We start from the raw sequence: 24204 nt of genomic DNA, 5'->3' as shown, positions 1-24204 counted from the left end.
CTCCACCATGCTTCTCTGTTGCCTGCAGACACTCATTGTTGTTATTCTCTCTCCAGCCCTTCCACAAACAAATTTCCTTGTTACAACCGAATATTTCACATTTTGACTCATAAGTCCAGATCACCTGCTGCCATTTTCTGCACTTCAGTTTTTATTTTTTTGATCATAATTGAGTCACTTGGCCTAGTTTATATGCCGAGAAATACAGGCAGATACTTATCCATCATGCAATACTATCAGGAAGGCTTCTGATTGGCTCCAAATTTATTCTTCAGCACAAAGAAGAACAAACAGTCATGGAAGTGATGATGTGACCCCCACAAAGCCCTGATCTCAACATCATCGAGTGTCTGGGATTACATGAAGAGACAGGAGGATTTGCGAAAACCTACATCCACAGAAAAGCGGTGGTTAGTTCTCCAAGATGTTTGGAACAATCTCCTGCCGATTTCCTACAAAAATTGTGGGCAAGTGTACCTAGAAAAATCCGTGCCAAGACAAAGGGAGGTCACTGCAAATATTGATTTGATTTAGATGTCTCTTTTTTTCATTCACTTTGCATTTTGTTAATTGATAAAAATAAACTATTAAAACTATTATTTTTAAAGGCATTATTACTTTGTAGCATTTTTTCCACACCTGCCTAAAACATTTGCACAATTCTGTACATCTGCAGATAAGTACATAACTGTACTTATAAGAACTAATGCACAAGTGATTATATCTGTCTACTTATATGTCACCTCTCTCTTCATGTATTAGCCGGGTATTCTGGTTGGTGTTCCCGGCATGTTGAAAGGGTTGGCTAAAGCCCACAATATGTATGGAAAGTAAGTACACATGTATGGTCTATCTATCTATCTATCTATCTATCTATCTATCTATCTATCTATCTATCGATCTATCTATCTCTCATTCTGCACAGCTTTTTATCACTTAGTCTCAATCTCTATTTCTAACCTGCCAATCTCAGTTGTAAAATACCATGTATACATGATATGCCCAATTCTAATTTACGGTAATTCCAATCAATTTATTTTCTCAGGCTGCCATGGTTGGATGTTATATCGATGGTAGAAGAAGTTGCCAGTGGAGGATTTAATACAACACATGACTTAGGTAAGGAGATATATTAGTATCATTACTAAAGAAAAAAGTATTTCTTTATTTGCAGCCTACATTGACATGAATAATAGTCGCCCCTTCTGATTCATATTTGTCACATTGAAGGACACCATCATTGTTTAATACTAAACAAAAGGGACCCTAATAGTAATGTATTTAGTGAAAGAGTACCTGCCATCTGTTTGTCGATGCCCTTTTTTTTTAGGAAACAGTGGGCAGCCACAGGTAGATGATTTGATCAAATAACACTAATTAGAAAGAATGCTCTTGGGGCAAAGGAGCTAACTTTTAGCAAAAGTGCAAACGTCAGGTCTAAACTTTTGGTTGTGGAACACTTACATGCTATGTGGGATCTCATAACCCTCCCAAGCCCCCCGCACTGTCAAAGACTGGGGTCTCATGTGATTGCAAGATCTCATACTTGTAATTAAAGCAACACTGGCACATTTTTTTACAGAGCAGTTACTGATCGGCGGGTTTAGGTGGGACGACTTTAGTCCAATATACACTGTGTGCAGAATTATTAGGCAAATGAGTATTTTGATCACATGATACTTTTTATACATGTTGTCCTACTCCAAGCTGCATAGGCTTGAGAGCCAACTACCAATTAAGTAAATCTGGTGATGTGAATCTCTGTAATGAGGAGAGGTGTTGACTAATGACATCAACACCCTGTATAAGGTGTGCTTAATTATTAGGCAACTTCTTTTCCTTTGGCAAAATGGGTCAGAAGAGAGATTTGACGGGCTCCGAAAAGTCCAGCATGTTCCTGGACAAACGGTGGATACCGCGTCCTGCGTCCTTTCAAATTCAGCATACAACACCTACCGGGCTACTGCCTCTGGTTATCTACTTTCATCTACGGCTTGCGGCTCCGACCAGGCCATTGCCTTTAAGTACCTACCGCAAGCAACGGTACACCGATGAAGGTCTATTGTGACCGAAACGTCTGTTTGTTGTTTACTACATTACTTTATTAAAAATTACTTAAAGAACCCATGAGTCTTTTGAGTGCCAGGTTGTTTTTCTATATCTATACGGGCTTGTAACCCTACCTGGGCACCACCACCACTCCAGGAGTGCGGTAGTTTTTATTTTTTATAAGAAATATCTTAAGACTGATTTTTCAAAGGTTTTATGGACTGATGAAATGAGAGTGACTCTTGATGGGCCAGATGGATGGGCTAGAGGCTGGATCAGTAAAGGGCAGAGAGCTCCACTCCGACTCAGACGCCAGCAAGGTGGAGGTGGGGTACTGGTATGGGCTGATATCATCAAAGATGAACTTGTGGGACCTTTTCAGGTTAAGGATGGAGTGAAGCTCAACTCCCAGACCTACTGCCAGTTTCTGGAAGACAACTTCTTCAAGCAGTGGTACAGGAAGAAGTCGGTATCGTTCAAGTAAAACATGATTTTCATGCAGGACAATGCTCCATCACATGCATCCAACTACTCCACAGCTGGCCAGTAAAGGTCTAAAAGAAGAAAAAATAATGACATGGCCCCCTTGTTCACCTGATCTGAACCCCAGAGAGAACCTGTGGTCCATCATAAAATGTGAGATCTACAGGGAGGGAAAACAGTACACCTCTCGGAACAGTGTCTGGGAGGCTGTGGTGGCAGCTGCACGCAATGTTGATCGAAAACAGATCAAGCAACTGACAGAATCTATGGATGGATGGCTGTTGAGTGTCATCATAAAGAAAGGTGGCTATATTGATCACTAATTTTTTTGGTTTTTGTTTTTGCATGTCAGAAATGTTTATTTCTAAATTTTGTGCATTGACATTGGTTTACCTGGTGATAATAAACAAGTGAGATGGGATTATATTTGGTTTTTATTAAGTTGTCTAATAATTCTGCACAGTAATAGTTACCTGCACAAACAGATAGCCAAAACTAAAAAAAAAACACTCCAACTTCCAAAAATATTAAGCTTGGATATTTAAGAGTCTTTTGGGTTGATTGAGAACATAGTTGTTGATCAATAATAAAAATAATCCTCTAAAATACAACTTGCCTAATAATTCTGCACAGTGTATAGGACCACCATAAGTATGCATTGTTACTAGCAAGGGGGCATCTTGCTACAACAAGGATCTTCACCCCCTATCCTGTCGGCAAAAAGACAAGGCAAGCGAAACCCCTCCATTTTACTTCACTCTGCAGATCTCTAGAAAAAGTATGGAGGGAATGCAGTGAGTCTTGCAGATCAACAGACAGATAATTGGTTTTCTCAATCACTACTTGTTATTCTACCTATTTAAAAATGTACTCAGCTTCATATTACTGAAGGCTTACAGACCGATATTATTTTACCAACTAAATACATACTGATTAAATAAAATCCAAGAGTTTGTGAACACTCGGTGCCAGGAAGAACTGGTTGAACCAGCTTGGCTTAAACTCCTTATTTTTTATGACTTCTGCGCATTTTTGCTCATAAATAAGGTCACTGTAGGTGATGTAGATAGAATTGTAGATTCTGAGGATATTCACCTGCCAGTAACTTGGTGAAGTGTAGACATATTGGGGCCTAATTTCACTAATACTCCACAATTCTTTATCCTAGCGGTCCATGCTGTTTGAAAAATCTGGCCTATGTTTAGTCTGTCTATCCAAAGTTTATTCTGCACATTAGTTGGCTTATTTTGTATCGGAAGGTTTTGCTGCCCAGCGTCTCACGCTAAGCTAAGCCTCATAATTCCGCTAAGTAGGTAGTTTTTGGCTCACAGAATTTTTGCACATTCACCTTAAAAATTTTCCCCCCTTATTACATTGCTTTTTTTTTTTTTTTTTGCGTTTTTTCCATTCATTATATAGACAAAGTCATAAAAGTATAACAATTACCAATGGTAACATTTTTTATCTTGTAAAATCATACAAAATATAAAAAAATATGTTAAAACTTAATGATCAATGATAAATTAAGATCTTATTTGAGTTGTCAGAAAGGAAAGTAGATCATGGAGCCCAAATGCAAACTGATGATGATGCTTGGCTGATGACAAGGCATGCAATTTTTGAAAATGAAGATATATAGTACTTAACGTATAATGACATCTCTGTTTTGGTAAATACTTGTATTCCCCCAAAATAACAGTAGGGTATCTTTTCTTGGAGCTCTGTTTTGCACCATTTCTCTATTACACCTCATGTTAATGTATGTACGACTAGCCATTACCATTTCCTAAGGGCGTACCCCAATGACAAGGAAAACACCCACTTATCAATTTGTTATAACATTTCTAGGAGGAATAATAGAGGACTAGCACAGTCCAGAGTTCTAATACAACATACTCCAGAATTATTCCTTTATATCTATTTAAATAGACGTGCCAGAAGAGCTGACATCTCATGTCATCATGTGGGTCTATTAAAAAAAGTTATCTTACTATTGGGAGGCCCTGCAATCAGCATATATGAATGTTTGACAGGACTTTCATTTAGATTAGTGTTAGAATTAAGAAGGAAAGTTATGCAGCTGTACTAAGCAGTGTAACTGTGAATCCAGACCTTATTCACTGCTAGAAAGCGGCAGCACCATCTCTCTCTATTTGTCTGCTTTTTTCTTTCATTCTGCTCAACCTTATCCCCCTCCCTCCTCTATAGACATTAATATCCAGTTGTAATCTGATCCTTCAGTGATTCAATGCTGTATTAAATAAGATGGATTTTACCTGTTTTTTTTAGAGTCAAAGATAAGTTTAGGAGGTGGAGGGGGGGAAGAAGTAGTTCATAAGTATTTCCCTGTGTATTACAACATTTGTTTGCACTATTGTTTTATGCAAAGTTTGTTGAAACCACAGTGACCATTGGAGTATTTCACTTTGACAGCTAAGGCCATCAGTGACTTGAAGGAAGATGAACTATCAAACCCATTTCAAGATATTTTCTTCCCACATGGCTTACCTCTAACAACGGGAACATTTGTCAGAAGGCTTGATCTGGCAGCCATTTTGCACGATGTAGCAAAAAGAGGGCTAGATGCATTCTATTCAAGCAACTTAACACGAGAAATGGTGAATGAGGTGAGTCCCGGAATGAGGATATGCTTCCTATAGAAGATGATTATTGATGCCGGCTTTGTTTGACACATCTAATGCCCTGCCTGTTTTAATTTGTCACTTTATACTAAGAATTACCTATTAATCTAAATGTGGAATTCGGGACATAATCTCGAAATACCCAAAATATCCTATGAGAGATCTATTACAAATTGCTCCACAAACAAGGTGTCAATGGTGGAGCAAGAATAAAGCGCCCAGACTCGTATGCTCGTAACCTCATGTAAAATGTTCTGCCATTGTAAATTGATTACCGTACATGCTATAATCAGATTAGATATAGGATGAAATCTGAGAATAGGATAAGATTCCTGAGATTGCTTCTGGGACACCCTTTGCAAGGCAAGGTCCCCAACCTAACCAGCTAAAGACTCGAATGCTACTACATTTTAGCCTAGGATCCTATCTTGACTTGTAAGGATTTTTCATCAGGCTACAGTTCAGTTTTAAGCCTTGTTTCCATTTATTTGGCTGTTCACATGATCTCTATGATATTGTATCCAGTCATCCAGCATGTCAGATATTAAGAAAGGTTGGTCCTTTAGCATAGTTTTTAATAGTCCCAAACTTGTGGGTCTATTCTTAATTTTAGGGAATGATCCTTGCAAACTCATGCTCCTGTCCAAAATTCCACCAGTGGTCGTTGCTGTCTGGTTTTGGTCGTCCATTGGGGCAGTAACACAAGTAGGACTGAAAGGGAATCCATCTTCAGAAAATCACCTATTTTTTAATTCAGTTTTTCAAGTTAAAGGGGTTTCCCACGAACGAAAGTTGATTTTAATCAATAGATCTTGGAATGATAATAAGTTCCACAATGTAATGTATTTAAATAAAATGTTCCTGTGCTGAGATAATCTTATAAATGTTCCCCCGTGTAATGTCTGACCGTGTACAGAACATGGTCTGATCATACCACAGCTCCTGGGCAGGGGAGGAAGCAGAAGATTATACAGACATTACAGTATGGGATCTCCGCTGATTCTTTTTGAGAGGTAAAACATTTCCCTGTCTGTTTTTAAACAATGTTTTGCTTCAAAGAAAGAATCAGCTGTGATCCCCTGCTGTAATGTCTGTATACTCTTTTGCTTTCTCCCCTGCCCAGGAGATGTGGTATGATCAGACCATGTTCTTGTACAGTCAGACACAGCCATTACACAGGACACAGCAGGGGCACATTGTCAAGATTATCTCAGCACAGGAACATTTTATTTGCACACATCCAATTGTGGAAGTTATTATTATTCCAAGATCTATTGATGAAAATCAACTTTTGTTCGAGGGAAAACCCCTTTAAATGCATTTTTTTAAATGTTTGTGAATGTTTTTTTTTCCATATCACAATCTTTATTAAAAATGAAAATCAGAAATCTTGCAATTTCCGCATTGGCCACCTTGTCTTTTTTTAACTTCCAGTTTCAGGAAACAACACATGTTCATTGGTAGCAATGACCCTATCTTTTGTATTGAAGCTTCTAATGAGGATGTGCAGAAGTCATTGTGAAGAGAGGAGGAACATGATCAAGTGTGACATCACTTGTGATTGGTGGGTGCTTTGTTAGCAGTGGTAAATACTGGTGTTTTCAGTAATTATAATCCTGCCTCTGATGATAAAGAAGCTGCTGTAAACTCTTCCTAAAAGGAGAGGAAGTGTGAGTCTAAAAAAAGCCTTAGTGGCCAGTGTAAAAATTGCAAGATTACTTAATTTATTTTTTACCTGATATGAAAAAAATTGACAAAATGAAAAAAAATCCACATGTGACACTAAAAACCTGATATAAACAAGAGGTCATTTTCTGACGTCACACTTCCTTGAAAGGTCCATATTTTCCAAACGAAGATGTTGGTAAGTATACTTGTTCCAGATCAAGAAACTTTGCATTCAGAAGTAGTCATCAGTAGTCCCACTAAGGCTTATGTATGGAAATCCAGCCTAAGGCCACGGCCCCACTATCAGTATTTGGTCAGTATTCGGTCAGTATTTTTTCTCAGGAGTGGGAGCCAAAACCAGGAGTGGGTGATAAATGCAGAATTGGTGACTTGTTTCTATTATACCTTTTCTCTGTTCCTCACCTGGTTTTGGCTCCCACTCCTGAGATAAAATACTGACCGAATACTGATGAAATACTGATAGTGGGGCCGTGGCCTTAGTGAGTTTATAAGTACTAAAGTCTGTCATTGCCAGATGAGGTTTGTTACAGTGGCCTGGCCAATATATGGCATCTGGAGAAGATCGTAGGATTAACTATGCTAGAAATAAAGTCTATGTGTCTTCTTCAGGTTAATGCTCAAGGTGGAGTAATGGCAGAAGAAGACTTTACTAACTATAATGCGTCTGTTGAGAAGCCTGTACAAACTATATATCAAGGTATGTACATTATAGACTCCTACCACGTCGTAAGAATTAATGAGTCCAGGTCATGCTGTAAATAGCTCCTAATGCTGAATATGACCATTACTATCAATTACTTAAATAAGTGTCCATAGGAACATTCCCTACTACAGTTACTGTCTTCTTTATAGGTCATCTTGTGTTTGCCCCTCCTGCTCCTCATGCAGGTCCTGCTCTCATAAGTGCCCTTAATATTCTGGAAGGGGCAAATTTGACCAAGCACACATCTCGCTCCAGTGCCCTCCATTGGATAGCAGAGGTGAGTTTGAGGCTTACAGGTTTTCCTTGGTTGTTTAAGGCTTTGTTCACGCAAACATTTTTTTCAGTCTGCGTGCTTTCCATGTATGCTAAAGACCACAAAGGACCAAGGGCGATTTTTCCACAACGTGCGCTAATCTGGTCCTGTTTATGGACTAGCGCATGTAAATAGGAGGCGGCTCCAGTCCGTGATGTGGATGGGCGCATGGAGCTTCAAAAGCGGCCATGCACATTCACAATTTGCAAATGTGACTGGTCCGATAAGTTCAGTGTTTGTCTGAAATTGGCTCAAGGTAAAGAATTAATGGAAATAGTAAATTAAAAATGAAAATGTTTAATGCCACCTAAGATGAAATCTGAAGCCTAAAGGCCTCTTCACGTGTTACATCAATTGTTATGTTCATTCATTTCTGAGAAGAGATTTTCTGCAATATACAAAAGCTTAAAGGAGTTTTCCATTTTCAATTTTTTAATTAAATCATTCTGCCAATGTTCAAAATAATATAATAAAGCAGTATTTACCCTCCCTAGTGTCAGTGCTGCACCTCCATCGCTGCTTTGGTGGTTGTATACAGGCTTGTATAACGGTGCAGCCTATCACTGAGCTCTATGTAGACAGCGCGAGCCGCTGAGCCCAGTGATTGGCTGCAGCAGTCAGATGGGTAGTTTGGGACATATCACTGCACTGGGTGTATAGGAACAGGAGACTTGTTTTAGTTATCAGTGGGGGTCCTATCAATCATATATTTAGCCCCATCATAACCAGGAATATCACAACGTTTAAGCTTAAAAAGAAATAAGTTGTAGATATTTGAAATATTTTTTTCTAATTTTAATGTGTTCCTTTATACATTTCCACCAAGCCAGTTGTTAAGCAGAAAGAACCATTGTTAGGCCCCAATAATACTATATTTAAAAGTTGAACTGACATCCATCCTAACACATATAAAGTTTCTAAATGGATTATGTTGGTGGTACTGTGTATTGTCATAAAAATCCAAGAAATTGTCTTGTACAATTAGATTGAACCTTTAAGTTACACGACAAACCTGTCAGAAAAAATGGGGAACAAAGAAAAGTGATTCCAATGTTTCTGTAATGCAGTGCATCTGTGCAGAGCCGGCTGTCAATCAAAGTGTCAGGGCGTGCGTACAGCCGCCGCTCGCACTATAGTAGTGACTGATGGCTGTAGCCGCTCCGTGCATGCCTATATAACTGAAAGCCGAAAGCTCTCAGTTCTACTTTTCTCCCGGCAGCCACACTTTCTACAGGTAAATAGCGATTTCCGAGGTGACAGGCTCCGCTTCTAAATAAGACAGATTTATCAAAATGGTTCATGCTTTTTGATACAGTAAATCTGTAGCATCTTTATACTGTGTAGTCTTTGCTTATACCATTTATTAGTTGGCTTATTTTGTGTCAGAAACTTTGGAAAACATTTTGGTGCACGCTGTAGCAAAATAGACCTCGTCCTTTCCAGTTAAAAGGGTTGTCCAGTACTTTTAAAATTATGCCAATGTGTTTTAATGATAAATAGAAGCTTCTTTCTAACCACCTCCTGATGCTGTTTCTGCCTGTGAGCGGCGTTATCACTGGCTGCTCACAGGCAGCACGTGACCCCCGGCTGCAGCCGGCTCTGACATCCGCTGATGTCACGTCATGATTCCGGATGCAGCCGGGGGTCTCTCTTCCACGTTCCACCGTAGCTGTTGGGTTGGGGGCGGGGTTACCCCGCACGTCATACCCAGCATCCGCCGCGCACTCTCCCTATCCCCATTCATTGGGAAAGCGCGCGGTGGATGCTGGGTGTGACGCGGTGGGTAACCCCGCCCACAACCCAGCAGCCACCGCGGGGACCCCAGTGCTGAGTCACGCCTCACTTGATGTGATGTCAGCCGGGGGTCACGTGCTGCCTGTGAGAGGCCACTGATAGCGCCGCTCACAGGCAGAAACAGCATCAGGAGGTGGTTAGAAAGAAGCTTCTGTTTATCATTCAAACACATTGGCATAATTTTGAAAGTACTGGACAACCCTTTTAAATAGAATGTTGCATCTGATTCATTCTGCCTGAACCACGGGCAGATTGAACCAGATGGCTGCATTAAAGACGTATTCCCATCTTTAAGATCCTATCCCAGTATGTAGTACGAGTAATAATAATGATATTAGCAAATACCTCCAATTAGAAATGCAGTATAGTTCTTCAGATTTGCTATGTCGCTTACCCCATGTGCAGGGCATTGCAGTAACTTAGGTATCCATGGTTACGACCACTAATAAATAACTAGCTGTCACTGTATCAGTGGCCATAACCATGGATACCTAACCTACTGCAATGCCTGCACAAGAGGTAAGCAACATAGCGAATCTGAAGAACTATACTACATTTCTAATTGGAAGTTTTTGCTAATATTATTATTATTACATCTATTACATATTGGGATAGGTTCTTGGAGATAGGAATACCCCTTTAAAGCAAATGTGTATCTTTTACTCTGAAAGGCTGGCATGTTTCAGAGAGAACATACTTAGAAGGGTCGGACGGGGACTATTGTATGCATCTTGGATGGCTAGTCCAAGCAAGTCACTTACTGCTTCTCCCCACCTCCGCTCCCCTTGACTGACAGGTCACTCCATAAATATGTGTTCATAGGGATTGACCTGTCAGCCAAGATGATCGGGGCTGGTAAAATAAGGTTTAACCTCATGAATTTTCTGTCTTTAAATGGGTATTCCCATCTTCAAGATCCTATCCCATTATGTAGTAGGTGTAATAATAATAATATTAGCAAATATCTCCAATTAGAAATGTAGTATAGTATTTTTGATTCCCTATCTCTCTTACCTCATGTACAGGGCATTGCAGGACCTTGGGTATCCATGGTTACGACCACTAGCAACTAGCTAACTAACTGTGACTTTATCAGTGGACGTAACCATGGATACATAAGGTCCTGCGATGCCTGCACATGAGGAGATAGCAAATCAGAAAAAAATATACTACATTTCTAATTGGAGGTATTTGCTAATATTATTATTATTACACCTACTACATATTGGGATAGGATCTTGAAGATGGGAATACCCCTTTAAGTCTCTTCTGTTTTTTTTGTATTGCAGACACTTAAGATTGCCCTGGGTTGTGCCAGTAAATTAGGAGACCCTTCCTTTGACCACACAGTGGCTGGATATGTATCAGAGATTCTGAGGTGACTAGTAGCCATTTAAAGCCATGTTTGTGAGTGTGCAGTGTGGCACAATGAGGGGAAAGTCAGGATTTCCCTATAGATATGACGGCGTCATTGAAATTCAGTGGAGCTGGTCTGGGGTTTTTAATAATTACCTTGCTGCAGATTTTTCTGGAGCCTGTGAATGAAGGGTAAAGTACCTGATTTAGGCCAAGACCTCAATATCAGTATTCGGTCAGTATTCGGCCAGTATTTTTTCTCAGGAGTGGGAGCCAAAACCAGGTGAGGAACAATCAGAGAAAAGGTATAATAGAAACAAGTCACCAATTCTGCATTTATCATCCACTCCTGGTTTTGTCTCCCACTCCTGAGAAAAAATACTGACCGAATACTGACCAAATACTAATAGAGAGGCCGTGGCCTAAGGCGACGTTCCCATGATGAGCTTTTGGAGAGTTTTTGACGCAATAGAATTTCTTAACCATTTCAGCACCTATTAGTAAAGTTAGTTTACTTTACGTCTTTGTGTGCGTTTTGTTAACATGTATTTTTATCACTTTTTTGTCTTTTTTTGGTTTGTCATGTTTTTAATAAAGCTGCTTTGTTTTTGATGCTTCTTGGTATTAGGCTTTGACAAAACTTTATTGATATACTTAGTCACGGATCACATGTGTTTTTGATGCGTTTCCGCCGCAGAAATGCACTAAAAACGCATTGTGATTTTCCACATCTAATGCAAGTTTATAGGGAAAATCTGCACATGAAACTTAGTGTACCCACAAGAGAAATTGACATGCTGCAAATTTGAAAGATACAGGTCAGTTTACGCTGTGGAAAAAAAAGCACAGTGGGCATGACATTTCTATGAATCACATCTACTTTTCTGGAACTGTAAAACGCTGCATTTTTGATGCAAAAATACCCAGCGTCAAAAACGCACATAATATGTATGGCATGAAGCAGTTAATGAAGATTAAAAAAATGCACAGCAAGTCATTTTGAACAGAGCTGCACTGAGCAGCTCCATTAAATGTATAGCAGATGCTCCTAGGTGCTGCAGTGCGGCTCTCTTTCATGTGTTTACATCCAACTGCAGCTTGTAACATCTGATCAGTGGGGGTCCTGGGTGTCAGACCCCACCAATTCGATACTGTTGACCTATCTGACTGACAATTCCTTTAAGAGAAAATGATCTCAAAATGATCTTCAAATATGTCACTGTGAAGATCTCTTAAAACATGTACATGTATTGTTTCCTGAAACAAATGGAAGTGTGGGTCTAAAAAATCCCCAGTGAATAGTAAGAAAATTGCATGACTTCTAGCTTTTTATTTTTAATACACATATGTAAAATAAAAAAATAAACATTGCCAACATTTTTTGAAAATCAGGGTATATGGACACTGAGTCTTTTTGTTGAGTTTTCAGAGCAGAAACTGACTGTAAACTCTTAAAGGGGTTTTCCCACGAACAAAGTTAATTTTAATAACATCAACATTTTAATCAATAGATCTTTGAATAATAATAATTTCCACAATTGGATGTGTTTTAAAAAAATGTTCCTGTGCTGAGATAATCTTATAAATGTGCCCCTGCTGTGTACTGTGTAATGGTTGTGTCTGACCGTGCAGGAACATGGTCTGATCATACCACATTACTGATGTAATGTCTGTATTCTCTTTTGCTTCTTCCCCTGCCCAGGAGATGTGGTATGATCAGACCATGTTCCTGCATGGTCAGACACAGCCATTACACAGTACACAGCAGGGACACATTTATAAGATTATCTCAGCACAGGAACATTTTATTTAAACACATCCAATTGTAGAACTTGTTATTATTATTATTATTATTATTCCAAGATCTATTAATTAAAATGTACTTTATTCGTGGGAAAACCCCTTTAAGTTTTCGAGAAGTTTTGAGTTTCTGAAGATTTGGACAGTTTCCGCTCAGTTCCTGCTCTAAAAACTCCTAAAAAACTCAGTGTGAACAAGCCCTAACACAAAAAACTGATTTTATCAATAGGTTATTTTCTGATGTTAGCTTCCCTTTAAATGACTAATTGAAACCTATCCTCTGATCAACACTTTCGTGCTATAAGCCCAAAGGATGAAATCGGCTATACAGCAGCTACAACTAGTGGAAAAAGTTTGTAACTACACCGGTATGCATAGAAACTGTGAATTGTCATTAATTGAGTAGATATTCGTATGGAAAACAAGGATGGCTATAAAGCTCCATTGGGACCCAAACATGAAAAACATGTATGATGGATTACCCTAGTACAGAGTGAAAAATGACAGTAACCGAACACTACAGTTAGGCTATGGGGTTACAGTTTATGGGAACCTACTTTCTTTGCTCAAAACATAACTTGAACTCTCTTCTGTCAGTAAGGCGGAAGCAAGTTTTTTCCTTAAGAAGATAAATGAGTTCCATGCTGCGTATCCTAGAGACTACGTGCCCTTCCATTCTCTCCATGTTGGCCCAGCTGCAAGCCAAGCTCTAGTGGTTGGTCCAGATGATTTCATTGTGGCTGTCGTCAGGTGAGTGACCTGATGTCACAGGGGATCGTTTCATTAAAAAATGTATTTCTGCAATTTATCATTTTCTTATGTAACTATCGAGTCACTCTCCCATGACGACAATATATATATATCTATGTTTCTTCCACTTTTAGCTCTCTAAACCGCCCCTTTGGTAGTATGATTATGACCCCTTCAGGAATCCTGCTCAACAGCCAGATCTTGGATTTCTCCTGGAGCAATAAAAGCACCAACCTCTCCTCTCCAAATCCAGTAAGTACTCATGAAAATCAGTATGTATCATTTTAAAAGGAATCTGTCTGCAGGTTTATACTTCCTAATCTGAGGGCTGCATAAAGCATGGTCAGAGACGCTGATTCCAGCAACATGTCTTTTACAAGGCTTCTTTTAAGGCTTGCTAGAAGTGATGAGCGAGTATGTTCTATTAACCCTTTCGTGAGGATAGACAGAGGTCATCACTTAAAGTACTAGCAAGTAGTGATGAGCGAGCATGCTCGATACTCGAGATTTATGAGCATGCTCGGGTGTTTTCCGAGTATCTTCAGCGTGATCGGGTGTTATGTTTTAGTCACTAAGTGCTCATGATTTGCGACTGACAGCTTTAATACATGTGATGCATGCCTAAGAAACAGGCATTTCTCACAAGTATTAAAGCTGTCAAACAGTCGCAAGTCATGAGCACGAAGTGATGAAAACATAACACCCGAGCACGCCGAAGATACTTGGAAAACACCCAAGCATGCTCATAAATCTCGAGTAACGAGCATGCTCGCTCATCACTATTTGCTAGTCCTTTAAGTAATGACCTCTGTCTATCCTCACCCCCATACCACTGATGGACATCTTTCTGCCTAGACTGTGCATAGGCTGAAAGCAGCCAATCAATGAGGAGGGCGGAGATAGCTCATGAATATGGAAGACTACATAGTAGAAACTCATTGTTTAGAGGACTAACAGCGTTTTATCAAAACTACAACTAGAAGCCCAGTAAGTATCCCAGCATTAGGATCAGGGTTTCTGCCTTGTCTATCATGACATGATAGTCTAAACTACCAGGACAAAAGTCTGTTTCCACTAGAAAGGAAAATGTTATTCTGTGATACAAAGAAACTTACCTGCAGATGCATGAGATTAGATGGAAACAGAATCTTAGAATCTTAGAGCACAAACCCTTCAAATATGATATATGCAAATATATATATATATATATATATATATATATATATATATATATATATATATATATAGTACAGACCAAAAGTTTGGACACACCTTCTCATTTAAAGATTTTTCTGTATTTTCATGACTATGAAAATTGTACATTCACACTGAAGGCATCAAAACTATGAATTAACACATGTGGAATTATATACTTAACAAAAAAGTGTGAAACAACTGAAAATATGTCTTATATTCTAGGTTCTTCAAAGTAGCCACCTTTTGCTTTGATGACTGCTTTGCACACTCTTGGCATTCTCTTGATGAGCTTCAAGAGGTAGTCACCGGAAATGGTCTTCCAACAATCTTGAAGGAGTTCCCAGAGATGCTTAGCACTTGTTGGCCCTTTTGCCTTCACTCCAGCTCACCCCAAACCATCTCGATTGGGTTCAGGTCTGGTGACTGTGGAGGCCAGGTCATCTGGCGTAGCACCCCATCACTCTCACTCTTGGTCAAATAGCCCTTACACAGCCTGGAGGTGTGTTTGGGGGCATTGTCCTGTTGAAAAATAAATGATGGTCCAACTAAACGCAAACCGGATGGAATAGCATGCCGCTGCAAGATGCTGTGGTAGCCATGCTGGTTCAGTATGCCTTCAATTTTGAATAAATCCCCAACAGTGTCACCAGCAAAGCACCCCCACACCATCACACCTCCTCCTCCATGCTTCACGGTGGGAACCAGGCATGTAGAGTCCATCCGTTCACCTTTTCTGCGTCGTACAAAGACATGGTGGTTGGAACCAAAGATCTCAAATTTGGACTCATCAGACCAAAGCACAGATTTCCACTGGTCTAATGTTCATTCCTTGTGTTCTTTAGCCCAAACAAGTCTCTTCTGCTTGTTGCCTGTCCTTAGCAGTGGTTTCCTAGCAGCTATTTTACCATGAAGGCCTGCTGGACAAAGTCTCCTCTTAACAGTTGTTGTAGAGATGTGTCTGCTGCTAGAACTCTGTGTGGCATTGACCTGGTCTCTAATCTGAGCTGCTGATAACCTGCGATTTCTGAGGCTGGTGACTCGGATAAACTTATCCTCAGAAGCAGAGGTGACTCTTGGTCTTCCTTTCCTGGGACTGTCCTCATGTGAGCCAGTTTCTTTGTAGCGCTTGATGGTTTTTGCAGCTGCACTTGGGGGCACTTTCAAAGTTTTCCCAATTTTTCGCACTGACTGACCTTCATTTCTTAAAGTAATGATGGCCACTCGTTTTTCTTTACTTAGCTGCTTTTTTCTTGCCATAATACAAATTCTAACAGTCTATTCAGTAGGACTATCAGCTGTGTATCCACCTGACTTCTGCACAACCCAACTGATGGTCCCAACCCCATTTATAAGGCAAGAAATCCCACTTATTAAACCTGACAGGGCACATCTGTGAAGTGAAAACCATTTCCGGTGACTACCTCTTGAAGCTCATCAAGAGAATGCCAAGAGTGTGCAAAGCAGTCATCAAAGCAAAAGGTGGCTACTTTGAAGAACCTAGAATATAAGACATATTTTCAGTTGTTTCACACTTTTTTGTTAAGTATATAATTCCACATGTGTTAATTCATAGTTTTGATGCCTTCAGTGTGAATGTACAATTTTCATAGTCATAAAAATACAGAAAAATCTTTAAATGAGAAGGTGTGTCCAAACTTTTGGTCTGTACTGTATATATATATATATATATATACATATATATATATGCACGCATTGTAGTAATAGCTACTATGACTTTATGTCCATTTTGTTTTCTCTACTACACATTTAAGAGCTCCAATTTTTTTCTGCAGCAGAACATTGTTGAGCCTGGGAAAAGGCCTCTCTCATTCCTGCTCCCCACGGTGGTGAGGCCGGCTCAGGGACTTTGCGGAACATACTTGTCCCTTGGTGGTTCCAATGGGGAACGAGCTCTATCTGGCATAACCCAGGTATGATTTTGCTTAGGGCCTAGTTTACTTCAAAGCCCACGGCCCCACTATCAGTATTTGGTCAGTATAGTTTCTCAGGAGTGGGAGCCAAAACCAGGAGTGGGTGATAAATGCAGAATTGGTGACTTGTTTCTATTATACCTTTTCTCTGATTGTTCCTCACCTGGTTTTGGCTCCCACTCCTGAGAAAAAATACTGACCGAATACTGACCAAATACTGATAGTGGGGCCGTGGCCTAAATGTTATTGTGTTGAGTGGTCACTTAAAGACCAGTGTAGTACGTGGTGTAGGACTTGAATTTGAGAGAGTTATTTAGCGAGTGGAGGGGGACTGTGATATTTTATTTAGAAAATGTTTTTTGATCTTCTTTTAGATGTCTTCTTTCCGTCCGTAATTTACCTCTTTATTTCTTTGCTTTTTCTTTTTATTCAGGTGCTTTTAAATGTTTTATCATTTAATAAAAACTTAAGTGACAGCGTATCCCAGGGAAGACTGCATCCTGATCTTGAGACCAATTTTCTGCAGATAGACAGTGAGTATCTTCTGTTCCTTTTCATTTTTATTAAAAATTATGGCAAAACTGTGTGTATTTTCATGTTTTTTAATTTATTATTTAATATAATTTAATAATTATTTTTTATCGGTAGTTATAGTGTGTCAGGAATTTGCACCACCACCTGAACTTGTAAAGTCAGTTTTAAATGGTTTGTTTAAAAAAAAACAAAAAACATAGAGAAGGCAGAAAGGGTTTATTACTATTTCTGCCTTCCTGATCTAGGGCAGCATTGTGGCTGTAGCTTTGCAGAGCTGGGGTCCTGGGTTCCAATCTCCCGAAGGATGACATCTGCGGGAAGTTTGTATGTTCTCCCCATGTTTGCGTGGGTTTCCTCCGGGTTCTCCGGTTTCCTCCCACACTCCAAAGACATACTGATAGGGAAAGAAGATTGTGAGCCCCAATGGGGACAGCGATGATAATGTCTGTAAAGCTCTGTGGAATATGTGGGCGCAATATAAGAAATAATAATAATAATCCTGATCGCTAGATACACAGAGCTGAATGAGCACTGTGCATATGGCTTAGGAAAGGCTGACAGCACTGCCTCCTGCCCAAGCAATCATGTGATTAGTGGATGGTAGGAGAGTACAAGCTGCTGGGCCTTAGTAGACCAAGATCCGCTGTGCAGCGTCTGAATTTGCACTGTAACTGTGGCTAATATGCCAGCACCAATTACGGCTGAAATCAGATATAAAAAAAGTTATGTTGTAATGCCAAACAAAATGTCTTTTATAACATTGTAAGTGGCACAATATATTAAATAAATAAAAAAAATGTGTGCAAAATAAGACTTCATAGACCGGACAACCCCTTTAATTTGTTTCATAGATGTGGTGTTGAGCTGGTAGCCGCATTGTTTTGTTTCACTGGAGCAAATTTCTGTTGGGGACATTTCCTTTGATAAGAGAGTTTACAGATAAAACATCCATGCTGAGGTTAAGTTCACACGTAGCGTTTTTGAAGCGTTTTTCCGGCCGCGAAAAGGCTTATTAATCGGTCTGCCATGCATAGCAATGCGAATTCGGATGTGCTGTGCACATGATGCGTTAATTAATGCGCCGAATTCGCATTGCGTTGCAAAACGCAGCATGGCCATTTCTAGCGCGATCACGCCACGAATTCGCGGCCATTGAGTTATATTGAAACGCAGCAAACCCGGAGATAAATGTGGATTTGCTGCGTTTCAGTTAAATTTAATGGCCGATAATTCGCGGCGTGATCACGTTGCATGTGGTACCCAGAATGAAGAGGAGACTACTACTCCTCTCATCCCGACCGCCGCTCCCACTGTTATCAGCGGGAAGCGGCGTGGATGGTAAGGCTATGTGCACACGATGCAGAAATGCTCAGGATTTTTTCCTGAGCGTTTCTGCATCTCCCTGGCAGAAAAAAACGCATGCGGATTGTACATGCGGATTGTACATGCGTTTTCCTGCCAGGGACATGCGGAAATGGAGCGGTTACCCACTGACATTTCCGCATGCGGATTGACAAGCGCTTTCCAAGCGATTTTAGCATCACTTGGAAAGTGCTTGTGACAACTAGGTCACACTATATAAATCCATGCAAACAGCATGGATTTATATAGTGTGACCCGAGAGAGTGGTAAAAATAAAAAATAATGTATACTTACCCTCCGATGGCCCCCGGTGTCCCGCTCACTTCGTTCTCCCTTGCCGGCAACATTGAATTGAAAGACCTGCCGACGTCAGCGTTACGTGACCCGTCACATGACTGACGTCAGCGCAGGTCCTTCAACTCACTGCAAAGTGCCGGGAACCAAGCAGGAGCGGTGCGCGGGCCAACAGAAGGTAAGTATACATTTATTTTTTATTTTACTCTTTTTTTTACAGATTTTTTAATGGTACCTGGGTGTGGATGAGACTCTCCTCTCCTCCACACCCGGGTACCATCCGCACATTAGAATGCGTGGATTACACATCTACATATACAGTGATGCGTAATCCATGCGGTCTAATGCAAGTCAATGGCGGCAAAAACGCCGCGTTTCCGCAAAATTAATGGACATGCTGCGGATTTTTGAGCGCAGCATAAACGCTGCGGAAAAATCCGCAGCATGGGCACAGCACATGCGGATTATCATTGGGGAACATTGCTGCCCTTCTACCATGCGTTTTTAATGCGTTTCCGCAGCTGCAAAAACGCTGCGGAAACGCATTAAAAACGCATCGTGTGCACACAGCCTAAGAGAAGTAATATCCTCTTCATCCCGGCTACCAAGCGCAGTAAAAAAAAAAAGAAATAAAAAAGTAAAAAAAAAATAATAGAACCTCTGTACTCACCTGTTCGGCGGCCCCCGGCAGCGATCTTCTCCTCCAGCGGCTGGCGGCACTTACAGGACCTGTTCTGACGTCACAGATCAGCTGATGGTCACGTGACCATCAACTGAGCGGTGACTTCAGCGTAGGTCCTGATGGTCTTGTGACCATCAGCTGAGCGGTGACGTCAGTGCAGGTCCTGATGGTCATGTGACCGTCTGGACCTGCGCTGCCGTCACAGATCAGCTGATGGTCACGTAACCGCTCAGCTGATGGTCATGTGACCGTCAGCTGATCGTAAGCCCACCGGGGCTGATCAGCTGATCTTCAGTGACCTCACTCCAGCAGCATGTACACTCACAGGAGTGATTTTACACCCCTGTCAGTATACATTGCTGTATTCTACAGCAGTGACATCAGTGATGGCTGATGACACTGCTGTAGAAGTGACAGGAATCGTTGTGGGACACTCGGTGGTACGTGGACTGCATCGTTGATGGCGGACAGGTGAGGAATATGGTCGTTCTATATTTTACATTTTTTTCAGGAGCTCGAGGGCTTCGTGGAGGTGTGTAATAAAAAAAAATGTAGAACCGTGTGTTTTTTTATTTCATTAAAATACTTTATTCTGGCCGTGTCTTTTATTGAAAAGCGGCGACCATTTTACTACGCGGTTAGTAATGGTGGCATCTTATAGACACCCTCCATTACTAACCTGGGCTTCACGTCAGCCACGAATACAAGGCTGATGTGAACCCCAACCCCATTACCCTACTCGTCACCGTTACAGGGCATTGGGAAGAGTGGAGGCTAAGCTGGGACTGCTGAGGGGTGATATTAATAGCTGCGGAGGGGGCTAGTATCCATGGCCCCTTCCTGACTATTAATATCAGCCTAGTTTAACCTTTGCTGGTTAGATTTTATAGGGGGAACCTACATCAATTTTTTTCTGGGGTCCCCCTGTAATCTAGCCAGTAAAGGCTAAACAAACAGCTGTGGGCTGATATTAATAGCCAGGGAACATTATTGGCTAATGGCCCCTTCCCCGGCTACTAATATCAGCCCCCAGCGGTCGGCTTTACCTCTGCTGTTATAAAAATGACGCGGGCGCCCACGCCATTTTTTTTTTAAATTTTCCACGGGTGATTCGCAGCCTCTGATGCACGCATAGTGGACATGGGATTTCTAGAGATCCCATCCACTATGCTGTAACATCTGGACGCTGCGGGTTTGATGCGGTATAAATGTTATGATCTGCAACGTAAACTAAGGAAAGATAGGGGAAAGCTGTCCCTACAGTAAGACTAAGTTGAATCCCTTCGATGTAGCGGGCTGCCTGTTCCTTGTGAACAGACCCGCCTTAGTCCTCGGCTAGTCTGAACGAAGACCTATAGAATTAAGGGAGGGGTCCCTAAATGAACTAAGGACTGGGACAAAAATGGGACACCTCCTAAACAGAAGTTGTTGCAGAGCACAAAAGACAAACTGACAAAAAGTACTAGAGGTCCCAGAGGACCAAGTGAACTAGACAGAGATAGGCACCGAAGCACCTGGCTAGAGAGACAGTCAAACAACACTGAAGTCCAGCAAAGCCAGAAGGGCGGAGCTGGAATAAATAGGCAGATGGTCACGTGACCACAAAACACAAGATAGAAAAAACTAACAGGAGGGTTCTAACAATAAACACGCAACGTCAGACCTGCAGTGGCTCCTGATCGTGGCCACGTACCCAAACTCACCCGCAGCATGTCAATTTCTGTACTGGACACGCCAGTCTCCGCTGCAGATTTTGACCGATTGAAGTGTCATTATGTGGATTCACATTTACCGACAACAAAAGTGCGGCATTAAAACACTGCGTTTTGGACACAGCAAAAATAAGCTGTGTCCAAAGCGCTGCTGAGTGCTGATCGGGGGGACGTAGCGGCTAACGAACCAGCTGTGAGATGTTATTAATGGCCACGGACCATGTTTGCCTAATGGCACCTTCCCAGGCTAAAAATAGCAGCTCACAGCAGCCGCATAAATTACGTGAATAGAAATGCTAATGAAGATTGGGTGAATGGGACTATCTGACACCTAGCTCTTTTGCTTGGTTTTGGCAAGGTGTCAGTCAGACCTTTTCGTGACCAAACTTAATTAAAGTAAAAAGTTAAATAAACACACAAAAAAAGTGTAAACACTTTATTTGAATTACAACAGACACATTCTTTAATCATTAAAATTAACCAATATACTCTCCCCAGTTTTGATGGTAATCCAAGGTTTAAGCAATGTCCCACCAAATAACTTTATTTAGCTCCAAAAATCATTCATTGATGTCCAAAAGTGCTTAAAAAAACGCATAAAAAACACATCAAAAAACGCATAAAAAACGAATGCGTTTTCCCTTCCAAGGAGAAGCAGAAACGCATAGAAAGTTTCTGCTTCAAATACTCATTGTGCGCACATAGCCTGACAGCGATTTGCTTCTCATGCCATGTCCTGCCTGTAATTTGATAATTAAGGAGGTTGTTCACTACTTTATCATTGATGACCTATCTTTAGGATAGGTCATCAATGTCTGATTGGGCACCCACACCAATCAGCAGTTCTCGGTGGCGGCAGAGGATCAAATGCTCAATTGTGGAGCTGCTCCATCTTCTGATAGTTGCCGTGGCAGGGTACTGCACATATGGCTCCTATTGATTTGACCAAGAACAGGTGATCGATGGCAGTGCCGGGTGTCTTACCCCGACCAATCAGACATTGATGGCCTTTCCTAAGGATAGGTCATCAATGATAAAGTAGTGGACAACCTCTTTAAATATGATGTTTAAGGGCTGATGCTTTTGCGTCTTTATTTTTTATGTTGCATTACAGATGAATGGATCAGTTCGCACAATGTTGGTCCATGTTAGTGCTCTCTGGCCGTGGAAATAAGCTGCGTCAATTTCCTTAACCTCTGTGATTCCCGACTAGGCTTATGATTGACTGGGCTTGCGAGACATCACCTGTGCGCCACACACTACAAGGATAACGTCACATCAAGCAGTTGAATCAAACAGTAGTTCAGGAAAAACATGCAGCTCCTTTCCATGGTCAGAGAGCACTGACCTGAACCATTTAACATTGTTACATGAAGCGATTTACTCATCTCTATGTGATAAAAATCTTATATATTTGGATTTTAACAATTTTGCTACTGCAGCTTGCATATTACAATACATTGCAGGCTGCTCATTGCAGATCAGTATAAATCCTGTCAGCTTAGTTGCCTGCCCTTATTGTTTTTTCCTGAAAGCCAATCTAATCTGAATTTTGATATTTGATATGATCAGAACTGAGCTAAATTTGGCATTTGGAAGAAGACAGGAGGAGCTAAGGACTGAGCTGCCAAGGAGCCCAGCTGCTGGGATTGATACTAAACAGCATTGGGTAGCTTGCAATGTATTGTTGGCATTGAGCAGCTTGCAATGCATTGTATTACATGCAAACTACCAAAGCAAAATGGTTAAAAACTTGTAATTATCACCAATTACTTACATTTTTTACATAATACATGCAATGCAAAAAAATGGTGCAAATGTGTTCATAGCTGTAAAACAATACAAGTTCTTTTTTTCTCCTACTGTATTAAATACACATAAATATTTCTATATTAGGTGACTTCCCTGAAAATGACACTCAGGACCTAGAATCCAAGGGACATCAACTGGACAGAACACACATCCTATCTTTGGTGCATGGATCGCGCAGGAGTAACGATCTTATTATTGGCATTAAAGACCCTCGAAGTACTGATGCAGAAGCTGCCACCATTTTGTGAGATAACACCTGGTCAGAAAGAAATAGCAGTGACATTCATGCCAATCCTAATGGGTTTTTAAGGGGTATTTTCACCTCTGCCATTAGCACGCCAATGAACAAACGTGACATGTAATATAGTAGCTTGCTCCTGGGACCAAATTTTACTAAGGAAATCAAATTGTATAATGTTACCTTGATCAGATCTATTATTGTCTTTGAGAACTAGTCACAGCAATTTCAGAAATTTACATATTGTGAAAATTGAATCAAGGGGCATCTAAATTTGTTTGACTCTTATTCTCCAAGAAAAAAAAAATATTATATATAAAAATGATGGAGGAGATGGTATTCTTTTAAAGAAGCGCTAAACTTTTAAATTATTAAGAAAACAATTTGGGGAAATCTGTCAAATTTCTCTATTAATTCTCCTCCATTTTCAGCTGAGGGTCTAGAACTTTGTTAAAGGGGCCATGGTTTAGCTTGCCTGGTCTCGCAATGCAGACAGAACAGAGGGGAGGTTTTGTTTGCTACAAGCCCCTTCTAAGTCAGAAGTAATTGCAGCCTAAGTATTTACGTTTTTTTTTTTACATGTATTTGAGGAGTGAAATATGACAAACTCATTTTAGCATTTGGATCAATTTATGAGAAATAATACGAAAAAAAGTAAGATACAGTCAGAGGATTTGGGTAATTCTTTGGAAATAGTGGTGGGGGAGATTTCATTATTTTTACACACCCTTCACAATGGTGATCACTATTGGTGAAGTAGCAAGGATCACAATTATGGGCACCAATGACATCTGTTTGGTAAATTAATTTAAAAAAAAACAACTAAAAAAGAAACAATATTAAATCCTATTGCACATTTTATA

The 24204-nt window shown here is 40.5% G+C and overlaps 1 protein-coding gene across 1 annotated transcript in view; it reads left to right on the top strand.

The window, feature by feature from the left end:
* Positions 1-23651, top strand: part of GGT7 (gamma-glutamyltransferase 7) — a 67028-nt gene extending 43377 nt beyond the window's left edge. The window contains exons 5-15 of the mRNA XM_073683779.1: positions 763-830; positions 1046-1119; positions 4966-5159; positions 7473-7560; positions 7716-7843; positions 10963-11051; positions 13427-13579; positions 13714-13831; positions 16570-16707; positions 17141-17240; positions 23188-23651. Of these exons, the coding sequence (XP_073539880.1) occupies positions 763-830; positions 1046-1119; positions 4966-5159; positions 7473-7560; positions 7716-7843; positions 10963-11051; positions 13427-13579; positions 13714-13831; positions 16570-16707; positions 17141-17240; positions 23188-23351 (1314 nt within the window). The 3' untranslated portion in view covers positions 23352-23651. The remainder of the gene's footprint in view (positions 1-762; positions 831-1045; positions 1120-4965; positions 5160-7472; positions 7561-7715; positions 7844-10962; positions 11052-13426; positions 13580-13713; positions 13832-16569; positions 16708-17140; positions 17241-23187) is intronic.
* Positions 23652-24204: the final 553 nt, after the last annotated feature.

This window comes from Phyllobates terribilis, unplaced genomic scaffold (assembly GCF_046119375.1).
Source record: "Phyllobates terribilis strain yellow unplaced genomic scaffold, ASM4611937v1 Scaffold_5__5_contigs__length_657084704, whole genome shotgun sequence".
Taxonomy (NCBI): domain Eukaryota; kingdom Metazoa; phylum Chordata; class Amphibia; order Anura; family Dendrobatidae; genus Phyllobates; species Phyllobates terribilis.
The sequence above is the reverse complement of the archived record's forward strand: the minus strand, read 5'-3'. Positions and strand labels throughout refer to the sequence as shown.